Below are 20950 nucleotides of genomic sequence, written 5' to 3'. Positions count from 1 at the left end.
GCCTTCGGCTTAGGTCATGATCCCAGGGTCCTGGGATCAAGCCCCGCATCAGGCTCCCCACTCCTCAGGAAGCCTGCTTCTCCCTCTCCCACTCCCCCTGCTTGTGTTCCATCTCTCACTGTGTCTCTCTCTGTCAAATAAATAAAATCTTTAAAAAACAAAAAAACAAGAAAAATAAGGTCTGTAATGTAATAAATATATTTATAAATAAAGTTTATTAAAAATTGGGTAATACCATATTATAATTTTATTTCCTGAGAAGCTAGTTTAATTGTATTCTGAAAAATATTTATATTTTGTGACTGATAGGTTATATTATATCATAATTTTTTATATATATGCCATATTTATTTTAATCTTTGTGGTTAGAAGTCAGGATTGTGGTTACCCTTAGGGATGTTGCATCAAGACTGGAAGGGAAGACGAAGAGGGGTCCTGAGGTGCTGTTTATTTTTGTGAAAATTGAGCTATATACCTTACATGTTTTTTCTGTATGTATATCTTAATAAACTTTAAAAGTTCAGTACTTGAAATAACAAGGTTAATAAAGTTAATAGGGATGATTGGGAAAAGAAATGTAGAGATAGGTGACTTTTCTTCAGTTGTGATTTTTAAAAGATACGTAAATAGTTCATTAAAAATGTATGTTTAGGGCGCCTGGGTGGCTCAGTTGGTTAAGCGACTGCCTTCGGCTCAGGTCATGATCCCAGGGTCCTGGGATTGAGTCCCGCATTGGGCTCCCTGCTCTGCGGGGAGCCTGCTTCTCCCTCTCCCACTCCCCCTGCTTGTGTTCCCTCTCTCGCTGTGTCTCTCTCTGTCAAATAAATAAATAAAATCTTTAAAAAAAAAAATTGTATGTTTACTTAGGAAATATTAACTTATATATGTGTCTAAGCTCCAGCTATTTGGAGTAACACTTGATGGCTGGACGACAGCCTGTGACAGGATTTCAAGGACTTTAGACATTAAAAAGTAAGAGTAGCAAACTAGTCTGAAGCATGAGAACCGCTTAATCTATTTCTAGAATTTAAGTTGTATATGAACAGATGAGGACCTTATTTACTCACTTCTGTCTCCCTAAGCCTTTTCTTACACTCAGCGATGCATATTTGTTAAATTGGTGAATCCCTGTTTTTGTTTGCTCTCCCATCAACTATCCTTTCTTCTGCTTTGAGTATTATCACTTTTAAAAAAGCACTTTGTAAGTTTCAAGGTAAAGTATCTTATTTGAATTTGTATTTTTTTATTATTAATGAGTGCAAGTTTTAAAATGTTTATTAAGTACATGTACTTAATTTTTTGAGAATTACCTGCTTAAGTAGCCTAGACCTGAGTTGTTCAGTGTGGTAGCCACCAGTCTCATGTGACTGTTGAACACTTTGAATTGAGATGTGCTGTTAAGTGTAAAATATACCCTGGATTTTGAAGTCTTATTGTGAAAAACTATGTAAGATGTCTCAATAATAATTTGTTAGTGTTGGTTTCATTTTGAAATGACATTTTTTAGATCTATTGGTTAAATAAAATGTATTGTTAAAATTAATTTCACCTGTTGGTTTTTGTGTCTAATGTGACTACTAGAAAATTCAAATTCACGTATCTGGTAAGCATTTTATTTCTACTGGGCAGTACTGATCTAGACGGTAATCTAATCATGAGGTGATTAGGACCTGAATTAGGGTAGTATTTATAGAAAGGAAAGTAAGGAAGGATTTTAAGAAATTCTGCAGTATGCATATACACTGTATAATCTCTGTTACAAGATATTTTACACTTTTTATGTGCTTCAGTCATGACTTTGTAATCAATAGTAAGCTTTTTTTTTTTTTTTTTGAAGGCAAAGGCTATGTTACTATTTGAAATTCTCCTCTACATCTTCTGTTTTGCTGTGTGCATAGTAGCTTGATTAAGCAAGAATAGGACATCAAATAATCTTATAAATGCAAATTTAAATTTTTAGAAAGCAGATCAGTGATTCCTAGAGTTCTTATACCTTTTATTTTAACATCCTAATATCACCAGGTAGCCAGATCAGTCATATCCTTTTTAAAAGGAGTAAGGGTAAGGGAACTAACATTTAGTCATATATATACCAGGGTCTGGGTAGTCATTTTATTTTTTTTTTCATTTAATCCTTATGGTAACCTGTGAGAAAGATAACCAGTATTTTATAGGTTAAGACACTGCGATTGTTATGGTATTAATTCAGATATGGCCAACTTCAAAACTAGCACTTTATCCATTGTAGTTTATTATCTTGATTAAAGTTATTTTAAATGACTTGAAGTTAGTCTAATATTGTGGTTGACATGCATTAAAGAAGAAGAATCTCTAGAATGAAATATATAATGATAAATTTTGATAGTTTATGATGTGTATGTTATGTGTTCTATGTTAATATACGACAGGAAGTTTGGAAATCTCTTTCCCCAGACCTGAGAAGAAGAACAAAAGGCATGTTTGTTTTTCATTCTGATTTTTGGTGTATTCTAGAAATTGCACATAGTTCTTGGGGAAAAATTATAAAATAGTTTTAAATATTTACTTGGTTTTGTCTTTCAGATAAAATCAAAGACAAAATTAAAGAGAGAGATAAGGAAAAAGAGAGAGAGAAGAAAAAGCATAAAGTAATGAATGAGATCAAGAAAGAAAATGGAGAAGTAAAGATTTTGCTGAAAAGTAAGTTTATATTCAGTGATTTTAGTTGTACTATATTATATTGCTCAGTGTACTTACTGGCTTAGTGATTCAAATAAGAAATGTTTGTTGCTGAATTTTGCTGAGAATAAACTTTAATGGTAAGAATATGGAAAGTTTTCTAATAGTGTGGAGTTCTAATCTGTATAGTAATGTCTTTAGTAAATTTCATTAGTGAGTTATGAAAAAGTAGAAAAGGTTAGCCTTCATTAAACTATTAGGTTCCTTAAACATAGGTTATCTAATTCTGTTTGCATTACTAGTCTTTACCCATATTTAGATCATCTAAACAGGCTAAAACAATTTTAGTATGGTAGGGATGGTAGAAGAAGTGAGCTTAAAAATATTTGAATGTAATCACCCTATCATAGTTTGGTATCATAGAGGGAACATTTTATTCTGAGCTGAATTAGAAGGTATACTGTTTTGGGGTACCTGGGTGGCTCATTCATTGAGTGTCTGCCTTCGGCTCAGGTTATGATCCCAGGGTCCTCAGATAGAGCCCCACATCGGGCTCCTTGCTCCGCGGGAAGCCTGCTTCTCCTTCTCCCTCTCCCCCTGCTTGTGTTCCCTCTCTTGCTGTCTCTCTCTCTGTCAAATAAATAAATAAATAAAAATCTTAAAAAAAAAAAAAGGTATATTGTTTTACTGTGTGTTTCTTGCAGGCTTAAAGAACATCTTCTTTTTGTTTGCTGTTTTTTTTCTATTGTTACATTTGTTTTCAGTTGCTGTTTATACATGGTGGGGGGTGGTTGGGGAATAATACAAATCCTATCAGTAAATCTGAACTTTATCAGGGAATATGTGTGGTAGAAATAGAAGTAAGGACAGTTTTATTTTAATTAATTAATTAATTTGTTTATTTTAAAGATTTTATTTATTTATTCATGAGAGAGAGAGAGGCAGAGGGAGAAGCAGGCTCCCCATGGGGAGCCCGATGCGGAACTCAGTCCCAGGACCCTGAGATCATGACCTGAGCCGAAGGCAGATGCTTAACTGTCTAAGCCACCCAGGCGCCCCTATTTATTTATTTATTTTTAAAGATTTTATTTATTTATTTGACAGAAAGAGACACAGTGAGAGAGGAAACACATGCAGGGGGAGTGGGAGAGGGAGAAGCAGGCTTCCCGAGGAGCAGGGCTCGAACCCAGGACCCTAGCATCATGACCTGAGCCATAGGCAGATGCTTAACAACTGAGCCACTCAGGCGCCCCAGGACAGTTTTAAATTCACTCTGGTAGCAAGATAATCAGTGGCACTTTGGTTGTTAGGCAGCTAACAAATTCATTACCTGCCCCTATTGACAATTTGTAGATCAGAACACATTGATTAATTGGATGTTGAATTTACGTGTTAATAAACCATTATATCTACATTAAGAAAAGGCTGTAGTACTGTATGTATAATGAAATAATTGGTTAAAATTTATATTATTTAAGATAAACAGAATATTAGATTCTGTATTTTCATTTCATTCTTTGTCATGTTCCCTGGTCACACTTTAAACTCTATTTTCTACTTGTCAGAACTTTATATTTTATAAAATTCTTTTGACCTTGGAAGAAGCAGGTCAGAGCTTAAGTCGATAGCTACTTAGTTAATGCTCATGGTCCTTTGATTCTGTTTCTTTTGACATTGTGTTTTTGTTGTGTTCTCCAATTAGATTGTAAGCTTTTGAAGCAGGAGTCAAGTCTAACCACCCTAGTGCTGTACAGCAGCTAATGATTCATGCTTGAAGTGTTTACTTAACTTTATCCTGTTGGTTTGGTCAAATAGTCATTTTTTACTGGTTTAGTCATATAATCATTTTCTTATCCAATGGAATGTACAGTGATGTTACTGGGTTGAATGTGGGATTCCTTACATACCATTAATGTAAAATATGTGAATCTAGAGATTACATATACAAATAAAATTTAAAATAGCCCCAGAAAATGGAGATTTTTCAGCAATAGGCAATAATAACTTTGACTTTGAAGTAAGTGAAAAATCTAGGAGATATTTTGAACTGAGCTAAACTGAAAACCTAGTGATGATAAAGGGGAAAAAATGAGATAGTTTTGGAAATGAATTAGTGACCTCTGAGATGACCAGGGGAAAGTGTATTTACTGTAAAACAGGTAAATAATAATTTAATTACTGCCTTACAGGGTTGTGAAGATTAAATGAGGTAAGGTATGGTGAAGTGCCAAGTAATGTGTTTGGCCCACAGATAATTCAAGAAGTGGATATGAATCTTGTTTGTAAACATGTATGAAAGATTAACTCTTGTGATTGCAAAACAACAAAATTATCTCCTGCCTGGGTAAGATGCAGATAATTAAATGAATAAAACACGATTCATTGGGCAATGGTGCCTGTCCCCTTGTAAGCAGCAAGTAAGTGTTAGCTGTTGTTATTGTCTAGTAAAAACAGTTTGCTCTGCTAATTTATGATCAGGGAAAGGCCCTCTTTGTTATTGGTGTCATGCAACAACAACAGAATCAGTATGGTGGGGGCGGTGTGCTGTTACTTACTACTGTGTGCCCCTTTTTCCTTCATGGCTTTTAACCTTTATTTTGTCTTTACAATTTTCTCCTTCTGATAAGACTAATGTTGCAGGCTGTGGCTATTCAGGCATTGACTGATGACAGCACTCGAACATCTAAAATAGATGCTAACTCTTAATTCACACCAGTCCTCATTTCCTTCAGGTTTTTATCAAAAACTGCATCAAACTGAGTATACTAGAGATATGTACATAATTATATACATGCTAAAAAGGTTATTTATTTATTTGAGAGAGAGGAGAGCACAGAGGGAGAGGGAGAAGCAGACCCCTGCTGAGCAGGGAGCCCAATGAGGAGCTCAATCCTAGGACCCTGGGATCATGACTTGAGCTAAAGGCAGCTGCTTAACCGGCTGAGCCACCCAGGCGCCCTAAAAAGTTTTTATTAATGCAGAAATCCTGTAAATGTTTTTCACTGATGAAATAGGATTCTTTTATGAGAAATAGTTTAAAGGGACAAATATATTTGACACATAAGCTTATCAGCTCATCCTTTTATAATGTCTGCCAGCTATATGTTCCAGCCATTTTTTTTGTTGTGAAAAGTTGTAAGAACAGAGATGTTATGATTATAGTATTTTTGAGAGTAAGTTTTATCATTCTAGTATATCAAAGAAGCTTGTTGGTGAGCAGTGGGCATGGGGGTTAAAAGAAGCCAATATCCAAGATTATTGGTAGTATACCAAAGGTCGGTCGGTCGGTCATAGGTGGGTAATTCTTGTCAGGAAGAGTGAAAATATTGCTGTGCAAAAAAAGCAAAGTCATTCCCCCAAGACCAGACATTGAAAATAGCTAAGCTAATTACTACTTTTTTTTCTATGTATGAGAATGGAGTTATATATAAATATTAACTCATATTAGACATGAAATCAGAACCAGTTTTTCTGGACAGCCTTTATTTTTTCTATTAACACAAAGTATCCTAAGGCTAGTGGTGCAAATAAATGCCAGTAAATTTGTGATTTTTTTAAAGGTTTTTTTGGTATAATTAGCCATTAACATACACTGTTTTTGTTTCTGTTTCTGTGTGTGTTTTTTTCTTTGAGTGACAGTCTCTTTCTCTCTGGCTGTGTGTGTGCACCTTTCTCTGTGTCTGAATCTCTCTTTGCCTCTGTTTGCATTTGTGTGTCTGTGGTGCCATGTGTATGTGTATTTGTCTGGGGTCCACTGTGTGCATAGATCTGTGGATCTGTGGAGGGAGGATTCCCTATCAACCTTATACCTTTATATTTTTTGAGGGTCCAAATTACTGACAACACTTCTATTCTTTCTGTTATGGGTGCTTATTAGGATCCTTTTAATAAAGTATAGGTCTGATTTGAAGATTTACAGGATTTAGAGAAAGGTGTACTTTAAGTATTTTTTAGTGTAATAGAAGAACATTGATATTCAAAATTGTCTAATTTCCTTAAAGTATTTTATTTTATTTTTATTTTTATTTTTATTTTTATTTTTGGTTTTCCTTAAAGTATTTTTAAAATTTTCTCATTATATATCTACTGCATTTCATATGTCATTCTAAGACAGGAAATGAATGACAGATTATATAAAACTTTAAAAACCTATCTAGTAAATGCTAGTGCCTCGGTTTGGTTTAAATGTAAAGAATGCATTTTACCTGTGTCCATCAGAGGTCCCCGAGACTACCCCCAGGTTTGGTGATTTGCTAAGAGGACTCATATGACTCAGCATAGAGATGTACTCATGGCTATGATTTACTACAGTGGAGGATACAAAGTAAAATCTGTAGAGAAAAAAGGCACATGGGATGTCTGGAGGAAACCAGGCATAAGCTTCCAAGAGTACTGTCCAAGTGGAATCATACAGGATACACATGTGACAACACATGTGAAATGTTGTCTACCAGGAAGCTCGTTAGAGACTTGATGCCCAGGGTTTCTATTGGGGGTTGATTACATAGGCACCTTCTGTCTAGCATGTACCAAAATTCCAGGCTCTCAGAAGGAAAACATGTGTTCAGTATAAAACAGATTGTTTACACAAAAAGTTTAGGTACAGTGAGCCACTCTTATCAGGGATTTGTGGGAACATTCCCAAAGAACAAGTTACTCAGATGCCAGCCAAGGGCCAACCTTGCAAGCAGGCCTTCCTCAGCCATGTTATGTTAACTCTCTTCTGCATACTGTGCTCACTTTAGTATTTAATTACAGAGCAGCTTGTCTTGGGAATTTAATTCCTTAATGCTCATTATGAGACTCTCTTAACTGATTTTTTTTTACTATTTTGCATTTTTCATCTGACTATTTAATACTATTGCTATTTTCATCCATCCTCGTGACTAGAGAATAGATAGACTGTTGTGCCTATTTCATTTCAAAGTAACATATATCCTATTGACTGGATATTTTCTATTTTACTTTTTTAAAGATTTTATTTATTTATTTGACAGAGAGAGACACAGCGAAGAGAGGGAACAAGCAGGGGGGTGGGAGAGGGAGAAGCAGGCTTCCCGCGGAGCAGGGAGCCCGATGCGGGGCTCGATGCCAGGACCCTGGGATCATGACCTGAGCCAAAGGCAGATGCTTAATGACTGAGCCACCCAGGCGCCCCTCTATTTTACTTTTTAAACATGTGTTAGGCATAAATGTAATAGGATATTAAGCTTATATTTTCATTCAAATGAAATTCTGTTTATTTTGGCAATCCATTTGTATAATTTTACATGTATTTTCAACTTAGTTATTATACTTAGGCCTTTTAAACTTTAAGTTGTATTTTTTAATTCATTGCTTTTTTCCTTGACACATTTTTGATTTTGCTTACATATAAAACCTCTTTTATCTTTTATTCTGATTACCTCCCTATTTTAATTTTTTTCATTAATTTTGTTAAGATATTAACCTGAATCTCATGTTTTGATAGTTCATCCTAGGTAGCAAGTATGAATTTGTTAATATATTTACTTCTAAGTAGACTCCTCAGAGAATTTTATGAGTTTACAAATCTGCGTAATCAATAAAGTTGAAAGGCTTTTATTTTTGCTTTTCATGATTATACCAAGTCAGTATTCATTGAATATTTATGAATTTTTATTTTTATTATTTTTAAAGAATTTATTTATTTGAAAGAGAGTGACACAGCGAGAGAGGGAACACAAGCCAGGGGGAGTGGGAGAGGGAAAAGCAAGCTTCCCGCCGAGCAGGGAGCCTGATGCGGGGCTCGATCCCAGGACACTGGGATCATGACCTGAGCTGAAGGCAGACGCTTAACAACTGAGTCACCCAGGCGTCCCTATTTATGAATTTTTAGAAGTGATGGTTTGCTTTTAACAGTAAACTTCCCCTTTTTAGAATTGCCATCAAGTTGAGAGAATTTTCTTTTTTAAAAAAATATTTATTAGAGAGAGAGTGCACACAAGCAGGAGGGGCAAGGAGAGGAAGAGAGACTCCCGAGCAGACTCTAAGCTTGAGCGTGGAGCCCGTTGCAGGGCTTGATCTCATGACCCTGAGACCACGACCTCAGTTGAAACCAAGAGCCTGAGCCACCCAGGCGCCCCAACTTGAGAGAATTTTTATGTTTGTTTCCAAGATTAGGATTTAGTGGCATTTATATTGTGGAAAACTTTGGCTGAAAGGGGGACAAGGAAAAATTACACAAACCTCAGTTAGTTTGTTGGTGAGTGAAATGTTTTCATTCATGGATTCATTAAATATTCATCTGTAATGATATATTAAATGCCACAAAGGTTACAATGACGGGGGAGAAGTATCACTTCACTCTGAATTCATATAAAAATGACTTGTTTCACTCATACAATATGTGGAAGGACATCTGATACATAGGTATCCTATGAGTGAAAAAAATATATGAATTTAGAATGAAGTGATTCCAGTTCCAGCTAGAGAAATGAGGGAAAGCAAAATGAAGGAAATGATATGAGTTGTTTTTAAAGAATATGTAAGAGAGAGGTCAGGACAAGAGTATTTTAGGGAGAGGAAATGCCTTTGCAAGTAGTAGAAAGAAAAGGCAGGACTAAGTGTTTTATAAGAAATTTTAAGTAATGCAGATTGACCGGAGAATAAAGTACTTGAGAGCATTGTCTTGGGACTCCATACTAGAGTGGTTATATTTTATTTGGTAGGTATTGAGAACACTTGAAAGAAGTTTACTCAAGGGATGAATATGATCAAACAATATATAAAACTTATAGAAAGATTAATATGGCTCCAGAATTCAGGATGCTGGTCATGAAGCTGTTAGACCAAAAATTTATAAAGAAGTAAAAAATCAAGGATGAACTGGATAATTGTTAAACCTTGGAGAGACCAGGAAGAATGATTTGAAATAATATCACTGGATTTGATATTTGAACATTATGGGAAAGTAAATTTGAGTAGACTGGAAGCAGACCTAGAATTTAAGGAACAAGAATGATAAGATAATAAACGGAAGACACTTGGCATAGAGGGTTCTTTATGAGAAGTGTGGTCAAAAGAAGAGGAGAGGGAACTATTTTTGTAAGGGTTTTTGGAATTGGTGGGAAGGACTTATTTTGAAAAGTAGGCAGGACATCTCACTCACTGGAGACAGGAATAAAAGACATACGTGAATATGGAAAAATTCAGGTAAGGAAGCAGAGTGGGAAGATTTAATTCATAACAGGTTGTCTATAAAAGTGAAATAACAGGTGGAAACAGTGAATGCCTTCTTTTCTTAACTCTTACCTTAATGGCTTTCTCATATTATCTTAGGAAGCATAATATTTTCTTGCGAAGATGTTTACTTTCTCCTTTTTTCTCATTTTACAGAAATATATTGTGATAATGTTATGTGTTTATATGTACACTTAGTCTATAGCTGTATAGACTCCGTGGATTACTCTTTTATTTTTTGGAGTTCTAAATTTCTGGGTGCAGAGTCTACCTGAATTCAGTTACAGAAGCTCATTAATATATAAACTTATAATGCCCCAAATCTTTTACTTTTATATTCATCTCTTTACTAGTACATGGTATCATTTATGCTTAGGACATGAGAAATTATTCTAATTCTGTCATCTTCTTTATGGTGCCTTATTGGGTTTTCATCAGGAACTTTGCAAACTCCAGTAGATCTCTAAAATAGCCCATTTTAGATGCAAGAGTAGTTTACTAAGGAGGAAATACGGTAAAAAGCTAAGGAATTGGTGTGTTTTGTTACTCTTCTATTATGCAAGTCATTTTCTCCCATTGTGATTTACAAGTCTTGACACATACGCAATTTTGGAGAACTCAGATGAATAAAAATGACGCTATATATCAGTGGAAAACATCTGGAGGGCATTATTCATATTGACGTCTGTTCACCTTCCCATTTCTGATTTTCTACATTTAAATTTGAAGATTATGCTTTCTAAAACTTCCATTCATTACTTCAGTAAACACTGACTGAGCATCTACTACATGTCAGAATGGTACCTGCACACTATAGGTGTGAGTTTGTCCTAGACCTTCGTGTGTGTGTGTGTGTGTGTGTGTGTAGAGAAAGGGAAAGAGACTAAATTATGATTACCAATACTGTGTGAAACAAGTCCCAAATATAAGCCTAAATCTGAGTAAACTTTGCTTATTTATTTTAAGACAGTTCCTTAAGTGTGATTTTTCTAAGTAACTAAAGTACGGAGTTTTTAAAGAAATTTTTTCCCAACAGGTGGGAAGGAGAAACCAAAAGCAAATGCTGAAGACTTACAAATTAAAAAAGTAAAGAAGAAAAAGAAAAAGAAACACAAAGAGAATGAAAAACGGAAGCGTCCAAAAATGTATAGCAAATCTATTCAAACCATCTGCTCAGGATTGCTATCTGACGTTGAAGATCAAGAAGCCAAAGGCATGCTACATGATAACGTAAAGGATTACAGTGGAAAGAGTTTGGATAACAAGAACTATGATTCCAAAATTCCTGAGAATAGTGAGTTTCCATTTGTCTCATTAAAGGAGCCACGGGTTCAGAATAACCTCAAAAGGTTGGACACTTTGGAGTTCAAACAGCTCATTCATATTGAGCACCAGCCTAATGGAGGTGCATCCGTTATCCATGCCTATAGTAATGAACTCTCCCACCTTTCTCCTGTGGAGATGGAGAGGTTTGCCGAAGAGTTTGTGGATCTGGTGTTCAGTGAAAATGAAAACTCTGCAGCTTTCTATGTAATGGGTATTGTTCATGGGGCAGCTACTTATTTACCTGACTTTTTAGACTACTTTTCATTTAATTTTCCCAATTCGCCAGTGAAAATGGAGATATTAGGAAAGAAGGATATAGAAACGACAACTATGTCCAATTTTCATGCTCAGGTAAGAGGTTTTTAGTTAGTTGTTTTTTTTTTTTAAACTTTTAGTTACATGATTTTAGACAAGTTTCAGTTTTTCATTTTGTTATAGATTTGAAATAAAAAGGTAAGAATATAATGACAACTCTTCGGAATATTAAGAATAAATTACCTTCTTGATGTGAACGTAAGATTTTAAATTTCAGAGTCTACTTAGTCTCTTTTTTTCTTAAAGATAATTAATGAAATAAGATTTTGTTGTCCTTTTTTGCAAGTATTTATTTTGGAAATGAAAGGACTGAGATGAATTCAGCCATGTATTTCCCATGTAAGCAGTTCTCTTACCTAAAAATGACCTAAAGTCTTTTTGCTTTATGCCTTAAAGTTGCTTAACACTGGATGCATCAGATAGTGGGTGGTGAGTAAATGTTAGCTGTTAAATATATTGTGGTACAAAGGAGTCAGTTAATTCTGCATTTATGTGAGGAGATTAGTGTAGCAGTGCTTTTATTGAGCTGACTTCCTTTTCCTACCCTTCTCTATGGTGTAGAATATACATTATTTTAGAAAGCAGAGGCAGAGTCAAGTCCATTTGCTCTTGAAAGTCAATGTGGGCGCATCTAAAAGGCCATTGCCATTTGTTACCCACTCTCAGATCAGGGACTGCTTAGGCCAGGAGATCAGCCAATTTTCATATTTATGGGTGCTAAAGTTCCCAGTTTTCTAAGGAATAATTGACAGCATTCTAGTTTGGAAGGAGGGAAAAAAGTAAAGCCTCAAAGGGATCTTAGTGATCATCTATCCCAACCTTTCTCACTTTACAGATATGCAAACAAACATAGATAGGAGTGACTTCTACTTTAAGGTTGGCAGCAGTACCAGGAGTAGAACACAATCTCCTTAGTCTTCATCCAGAACTGTTTTACTTACTCTGAGTATATTTCTTTTTTTGATACGTGTTTAAGTTATAGTCTCCGCCTTAAATGGTAGTCTGGATGTCCAGTCACATGCACACATACTTTTATTTCTAATTTCTTCATTCTTCCCAGGAAAAGCTTGTCACTTAATCTAATTTGTGGTATCCCTCCAGAGAATGATTTTTTTTAACCATATTTATAGAGCTTTTTAATTTGGGAAAATGGTTTATGAATTACAGGGACTAACTTACATGCTAAACCAGTTTATAACTTGAGGCTTTTCTTGTCCTGAATGTGAGAACCTCTCTTCCAAATTTTTGTGTAGTCATTGTAGTGTGACTGGGTTAGTGTGGGTAGCTGGATGAGCTCTGATATGGGGTGGATGCAAAGAGAAGGGAGCTAGTCCTGGTCTTGTCGTTTACCAGCTGTGACACTAGACAGCTACTTAAGCTGTATGTCTGAGTTTCCTCACATACAAAATAAAGATAATATTGCTCAATTCACAGGGCTGTTGGTTAGAAATATTTCATAGAATATTAACAGGTTATACAAAGAGAGTTGTTACACTGACTTGGTATATAATATTACAACTTTCCATTTGGTTGAATAGGTGATGGCTAGTTTCTGAATGAGGAGTTTTGTTTTGTTTTTTAAGATTTTATTTATTTATTTGACAGAAAGAGACACAGCGGGAGAGAAAACACAAGCAGGGGGAGTGGGAGAGGGAGAAGCAGGCTTCCCGCCGAGCAGGGAGTCCAATGCGGGGCTCGATCCCAGGACTCTGGGATCATGACCTGAGCCGAAGGCAGATGCTTAATGACTGAGCCACCCAGGTGCCCCTGAATGAGGATTTTTGAGTGTGTTAATTTAGGGTAGGGAGTTCAGCAAGTACTGAAGATCAAAAATTACCACAAATGTTTTATATACTGATAAGGAATTGACTAAATTACAATACATGAACACAGTGGGATATTATTGAGCCATAAAAAGGAATGAAATAGGGCGCCTGGGTGGCTCAGTTGGTTAAGCGACTGCCTTCGGCTCAGGTCATGATCCTGGAGTCCCGGGATCGAGTCCCGCATCGGGCTCCCTGCTCGGCGGGGAGTCTGCTTCTCCCTCTGACCCTCCTCCCTCTCATGCTCTCTATCTCATTCTCTCTCTCAAATAAATAAATAAAAAATCTTAAAAAAAAAAAAAAAAGAATGAAATACTGATACATGCTGATACATAGTGCGGATGAACCTTCAAAACATTATGTTGAGTGAAAGAAGCTAGTCGCAAAAGGTCACATATTGTATGATTTCATTTATATGAAATAATGGGAATAGGTAAATCTATAGAAACAGACAGCAGATTGGTGACTGCCAGGACCTGGGGGAAAGGGACCTGCAGTAAACATAGGGGGTGCATCTATCTATTCAAGATAGGATCTCATTTCCTTTGGTTAAATACACAGAAGTGAAACTGCTGAATCATATGATAGTTTTGTTTTTCATTTTCAATTAAAAAAATTTTTAAAGATAAACTTTTTGAAGCTTTTGTTAAACTGATTTTTTAAAAGGATTTTACTATTTATTTATTTGACAGAGAGAGAGAGAGAGAGAACACAGGGAGGAGAGGGGCACAGGGCTAGGGAGAAGCAGACTTCCTGCTGAGCAGGGAGCCCAATGGCGGGGCTCAATCCCAGGAGCCTGGGATCATGATCTGAGCCGAAAGGAGATGCTTAACCGACTGAGCCACCCAGGCACCCCCAGTTAAACTGATTTTTTAAATAAACTTTTTATTGAAGTATACATACACAGAATGCACACATTATAAATGTATAGCTTAATGAAGCTTTACTAAATGAACACATGTATAATTTTAAGAAGTAGAATATTACTAGTAGTCAGAGCTTCCTCCAAACCCTTCTTTATCACTACTTTGTGCCCCCCACCCATACATACACAAACACCCAGGTAACCACTTTCTGACTTCAAATACCACAGATAAATTTTGCCTGTTTTTGGACTTTTATAATAGAATCAACTAGTATGTGAATTGCTGTATGTGGCTTCCTTCCTTTAGCATTATGTGTGTGAGATTCATCCATCTTGTATATAATAACAGTTTATTTTCTCATTGCTGTATGGCATTCTGTTGTATGAATAAACGACAATTTATTCTGTTTATGGTGGATGGATATTTGTTTCTAGTTTGTGGCGGTTACAACGGGTGCTGTGAATATTTTTGTACATGTGTTTTAGTGGACATAATGTATTTGTTTCCGTTGGGTATGTATATAAGATTGGAATTTCAGGATCAGAAAGTACACAAATGTTCAGCTTTACTACTACAGGTTTTCCAGAAGTTATTGTACCAATTCAATTTACATTCCCACCAGCAGTGGTACACATCTTTGGCTACACTTAATAGTGTCTGTCTTTTTCATTTTAGCCATTCTGGTGGCTGTGTAGTAGTATCTCATTGTGGTTTTAATTTGCACTTCCCTGATGACTAAAGAAGTCAAGCTCCTTTTTATGTAATTATTGTCCAGTTGGATATCCTCTTTCTAAAACTAGTGTACTCTTTTGTACATTTTCCTGTTGGTTTTTCTTTCTAATTCGTTTGTTGGGCTTCTTAATATATTGTGGATAAGAATCTTGTCAGATATGTGTATTGCAAATACGCCCTCTCACTGAGTGGCTTGCCTTTTTACTCTTTAAGAGTGTCTTTTGATGACTAGAAGTTCTCAAGTTTAATGTGATCTCATTTGTAAGTTTTTTCCCCATTTACGATTAGTGCTTTTTGTGTCCTGTTTAAGAAATCTTTGCCTACCCCAGGTCATTAATGTATTCTCTAAAGTTTTTTTCTTGAAACTTTCATTGTTTTACCTTTTGCATTTAAATCTACAGTACTTTTGGAGTTGATTTTTGTGTATGGTATGAGGTAAACTTCAAGGTTCATATTTTTCCATATAGGTACTCAGTGGACATGATCATTTATTGAAAAGGCACCCATTCCACATTACAGTGTCATGTCATCTTAGCCATGAATCATCTGAATCATATATATGGTGTTTCTGGACTCCCTCTAATTTCATTATTCTATTTGTCTTAATTGTCTTAACTTTATAATAAAACTTGGTCTCTAGTAGAATAAGTATCAGTTTTGCTATTCTTCAAGATTTTCTTGGCTCTCTATATTTCCATATAAACTTCACAGTTTGTCTGGTTCCACAGAAAAATCTGCTTAGGATATTGATTGGGATTACATGGAAGTTGTAGTTCAAGTTTGGGTAGGATTGATGTCTTTACAATATTGAATCTTCCAGTCTGTGATCATGGTATTTCCCTTCATTTGTCTTTTATTTTCTCTCAATAATATATTTTTTTCATCCTATAGATCTTACACATCCTTTGAGATTTATTCCTAGGTATTTGAGGACTTCATTTTATTGATCACTCTTTTTGAGAACTTGGAAGCTCTGAGTACTTTTAATTTTTTTTTTTTTTTTGACAGAGACAGCGAGAGAGGGAACACAAGCAGGGGGAGTGGGAGAGGGAGAAGCAGGCTTCCTGCTGAGTGGGGAGCCCGATGCGGGGCTCGATCCCAGGACCCCGGGATCATGACCCGAGCCAAAGGCAGACACTTAACCGACTGAGCCACCCAGGTGCCCTCTGAGTACTTTTAGAATATGACATTAACACTCATCTTGAGAAATTGAAAGTGTATCTTGTACCTTATTTCTCTTCCAGCATCCTTTCCCCCCTTATCTATGGTATTATTGTGCATCATGCACACTTGTTAGTAGAATCACATAGTGAAGCTATGTATTTTGGTGATGTTAAATGAATTAGCTTACATGATGCCACGTGAATTTGTTTTCACCAAAAGAATTGGTTGAGGTAACGTTAACTGAACTAATTGTGTGTTAGTCTTCTAGGGGAGAAAGGAAAGGAGGTATCAGTATTGGAATGTAGTTTCACTTAATATCAACCATAACAAAGACAAGTTGTGGGAAATAAAGCCAAATTCATGTTCCAGCTTGATGATTTGGTCATAACTTCTTGTTAACAAAGTTCAAGGGGTTAGGTTCAGTAGAACCTGCTTTATATGAGAAAGAATGCTTTTTACAGAGCAGAGGAAAGCAGAGCTGTAGAGAAGTTTTGAATTTTAAAATTTTGTAATCCAGGGCTGCCTGGGTGGCTCAGTTGTTAAGCGTCTGCCTTCGGCCCAGGTCATGATCCTGGAGTTCTGGGATCGAGTCCCGCATTGGGCTCCCTGCTCTGCAGGAAGCCTGCTTCTTCCTCTCCCACTCCCCCTGCTGTGTTCCCTCTCTCGCTGTGTCTCTCTCTGTCAAATAAATAAATAAAATCTTTAAAAAATAAAATTTTGTAATCCAGTAACTACCCTTTAATTCCCCTTTCTACCTTTTATATTCTGACAAACCTTTGATCCAATCAAAACCAGTCTGAAAAGCAGTATTCAAAAGATCTAGAAACATGAGAAGAGATAATTGAATGAGTTGATAGAGAAGGGTACAAATCTGACCTTTGTTGGGCACCTGGGTGGCTCCATCGTTAAGTGTCTGCCTTTGGCTCAGGTCATGATCCCACGGTCCTGGGATCGAGCCCCACATTGGGCTCCCTGCTCCGCAGATAGCCTGCTTCTCCCTCTCCCACTCCCCCTGCTTGTGTTCCCTCTCTCGCTTTGTCTCTGTCAAATAAATAAAATCTTAAAAAAAAAAAAGAAATCTGACCTTTGTTGTTTTTATTTAATCTTAGTTTAGAAAATACATTTAGCAGCATTAAAGAAATTCATAATGATAATGATGATGAGTATCTATGTAATGAATTAGCACAATTTTTTAGTGGATAAAATAGTATATATAATAATTTAAAATATATGTTCTATGTTTTCTTGCATTTTTTTATTATGTTATTCACCATACATTACATCATTAGTTTTTGATTGTTTTCTTGCATTCTAATATTGTACTCTGTGTAAATATTGAAGCTTGAAATGTAAATAAAACCTCCTTAATTTCAACTTTAAAACACGTCCTCATATGCCCAAGTTTAGATCAGACCCAAAGAATTAATACCACCAGCAGGGCCACTGTATTTGATGATGTAAATTGTTACTACAACTCTTGATAATGCAGCCTGGTGGCCCTGACTACCACTGGCTTATGGAACCCAAACTAAGTCCATCCTCGTGAGACTAGTTTGTTTCCTCCTTTCCTTCCTTCCTTCTTTCCTTCCCTCTTTCCTTCCTTCCTTCTTTCCTTCCCTCTTTCCTTCCTTCCTTCCCAATTAAAAATTTTAAGCAACCAAAATTTAACCAAAATACATTTGCCCTCAATTCTGTGGAAACTAAAAGATGACAAATTATGTAGCTATTTCTATGATCTTTATAGTGATAGTGTTTATCTTTGTAATAATTACTCTGTAGTTGTCACAAAAACTCATTTTTGCACCTGTTTAGCCTTTATCCTTAAAACGTTAGTTTGAGTTTTTTTGGTGGATATGTGTGTACATGTGTATACAACAGTACACACACACACACACACACGGCAGTGACAGAGGATCAAGACATCCTAGCCTTTGAATTCTTTTGGTTATGGAATTCTTTTTACTTGTAATGTTTTCCATCTTCATCTGTATCCTTGCAAGTTGCCTGAAAAATGTAAAGGCCATGTGAAATTATATCTTGTTTTAATAGGTCATGTCATGTCTCTAAGTTGTGGCTCTGAGTCACAGTGTCAGTCAAACTGTATGATAAAAGTCTTTGAGAATAGAAACATACCCGATTTTTATCGTAAGTTTGTAACCTATCTATATCCGTTCTTTTGCTGTAAAAAACAAAACCCTGAAAACCTAATGCCTTAAAGTGATTTCTCACAGTTCTTTGGGCTGTCTGGAGAGTTCTTAGGGTCTTTGTCATCTTGTCTGGGGCTGGGTGGCCTCATTTACATGTCTGGTGGTTGGCAGGTCAGTTGGTCTTAGGAGATCTTGCTTGTATGTCTGGTGGTTGGTGCAGTGTCACCTGGAGTGATGATCACATTTCTCTAATCATGTAGCAGGTTAGCCTGAGCTCATACACATGATGCTTGTTGTAGGGTTCCCTGGAGCAAAAAGAGAGCAATCCCCAGTGCACAAGCCTCTGCTTGTGCTGTGTTTGCTAATGTCCATTGGCCAAAGGAAGTGAAAAGGCCAAAACCACATTCACTTCATGATGATAGGACTGGTGCAGTCATGTTGCTCAGAAGTGAGCATACATACTTGAGAAGAATTTTTGGCTATTTGCAACCCCACATTTGTTCTAATTTTTCTACCATCTCCACTTGGCTCAAATATTCATTTGATAGTAGGGAAACAAAAAGGCAAGTGAGATAGGAGTTTTGTCTGTCAAGGAATAAATAAGATTTCTTTCTTGTTACTCAGTATTTAAGCAGCATATACTCTGAACCCTGTAGTTAGAGCTGTAAGGATATGAAAACGGAGCAGTTGTCTTCTCACCACCTTTTCCCCTCCCCCAAACTCTAAATCTTGTTTTTATTTTATCCTGGTTCTAAGTTGTTTGTATCAGGTAACTTAGGTCAAGGTGTTAACTAATCATGACTAAGTGGCTAATATCTAATAGTTAAACAGTTATTAAATCTGATCTGATCTGTTAAGCTTTGCCCCTCTGCAAAATGGAGAATTAACTTCTTGCTAGAATCATTCACTGTGCTAGGCAATAAAGATAATTTGGTATGCCATCTTTGAACCATTGGCTACCTTTGCACTAAATTCTCATTTTGACCATTTGTGCCTGTCACATCTTCCTTGAAAGCTTATGAGCTGATCTGTACAAAATATTACTGTGGCTGGTACCAGATGCTCTAATTGAGAAAGGGGACTTTTTCCTTTATTGTACTGATTTTAAAATGAATAATAACACTTTCATCCTTATTTTACATGAAATTATATGGATATTTTTGAAATAGAATGTTGACTAAATGTCATTACCTATTATATTTTGATTTGGAAGAATATGCCAGATGTGATGGGAAATGGCTCCCTCTTGTGGCACACTCATTTATGTTAGATTTTAGATTGCCTCAGAAAGAGTGTGATGAGCTAAACCTTGTTTTTTAAGATAAGACTTTCCCTCACCTTCACCCCTCCCCACAAAACACCCAGAATTGCCCTCACCCCCTCAATTTTTGTTCTGATAACTATCCTGTTTTTGTATTTTCTTCAGATTGATGCTTATGCTAGGTAGGAACATCTGTAATATCTTCTGTATTTATTATGGTTCACCATTGTCCTGTGGAACTTTTTATGTCTTGAGATGTTGATAGGTATGCTAAAACAACTATGAGAAAAACAGGTTTTGAAGTCAGAATACTTTGTGTAGTACTGAGCCAAATAAGTTATGTTTACCATTTAAGACCTCTCAGAAACTCAGTAATAGTGTTGTGTGGGTAAACCTTCCAAACAGAAGAGTTTCCCAAACTTAGTGGACTGTATAGAATCCTCTTTTCAGGGGCTGCCATATAAGGAAACATATTTTCGGAAACAGCAAGTCGTTTCAAGTGAGTCATTCATGGTTTTTTTGAATTACTTATTACCATATTTGCTTCTTCCCTTGTTGTAGCAATTTTTATACATAAAACAGTCTTAAGTCTAACAGATTTATTTTTGGCAATGTATTCCCTGTCAGAAAAGCTACTTTATTCTTTTTATAGCGGGCTGACCTCAGAATCATAAGGTCTTTTGTTTGTTTGTTTTAAAGATTACTTTTCATAGAACAAGTAATGAATAGGATTTTAGTTTATTTTTTAAAGATATTTCAGAGAGAGAGAGTACAAGCATGAGTGGGGGCCGGGACAGAGGGAGAAGCACACTCCCCACTGAGCGGAGGTGGGGCAGCCATGCAGGGGCTCAATCCCAGGACCCCGGGATCATGTCCTGAGCCGAAGGCAGATGCTCAACTGACTGAGCCATGCAGGCACCCCTAGGATTTTAGTTTAAATATAATTTAATTAAATAGTTCATTTCTTGTTAACCAGTATTTCTGAGATTTTGTTATTGGCACTTACTGGCAGTGGGTACAAGAAGTCTCCTATTTCCTGTTTTTTTCTTTCCCTCTATAACATTTGTAGAGAATATATGAGGGGAAAGGTAAACATGCAGTTATGATATTGGTAGGTTTTTTATTTTATTTTTATTTTTTTCTAAAGATTTTATTTATTTATTTGACAGAGAGATAGAACAGGTAGGCAGAGAGGCAGGCAGAGGGAGAGGGAGAGGCAGGCTCCCCGCCGAGCAGGGAGCCCGATGCGGGGCTCGATCCTAGGGACCCTGGGATCATGACCTGAGCCGAAGGCAGCCGCTTAACCGACTGAGCCACCCAGGCGCCCCGATATTGGTAGGTTTTTTACCAGGGCTGGGGATGGCAAGGGGAGGAGCTGTAGGGAGGAGATTTAGATTAAAATCTATCTATCTGTTCTAACAGGCACTATTTAAATGTAAACTATTGAAATATAAGTAT

General features: G+C 36.4%; 1 protein-coding gene across 2 annotated transcripts in view; it reads left to right on the top strand.

Annotated features, from left to right (window-relative positions):
* Positions 1 to 20950, top strand: part of RSBN1L (round spermatid basic protein 1 like) — a 69315-nt gene that overhangs the window by 32383 nt on the left and 15982 nt on the right. Inside the window, exons 2-3 of one of the 2 annotated variants that reach the window (XM_045864820.3) lie at positions 2563 to 2679; positions 10895 to 11535. In XM_045864820.3, the coding sequence (XP_045720776.1) occupies positions 2563 to 2679; positions 10895 to 11535 (758 nt within the window). The remainder of the gene's footprint in view (positions 1 to 2562; positions 2680 to 10894; positions 11536 to 20950) is intronic. The other variant, XM_064575373.1, reaches the window with a different exon arrangement.

Source organism: Mirounga angustirostris, unplaced genomic scaffold (genome assembly GCF_029215605.1).
Source record: "Mirounga angustirostris isolate CCGP_5_RB_7025 unplaced genomic scaffold, mMirAng1.0.hap1 SCAF_12, whole genome shotgun sequence".
NCBI classification, from domain to species: Eukaryota; Metazoa; Chordata; class Mammalia; order Carnivora; family Phocidae; genus Mirounga; species Mirounga angustirostris.
Note: the sequence above shows the minus strand (reverse complement) of the source record. Positions and strands in the feature narration are given on the sequence as shown.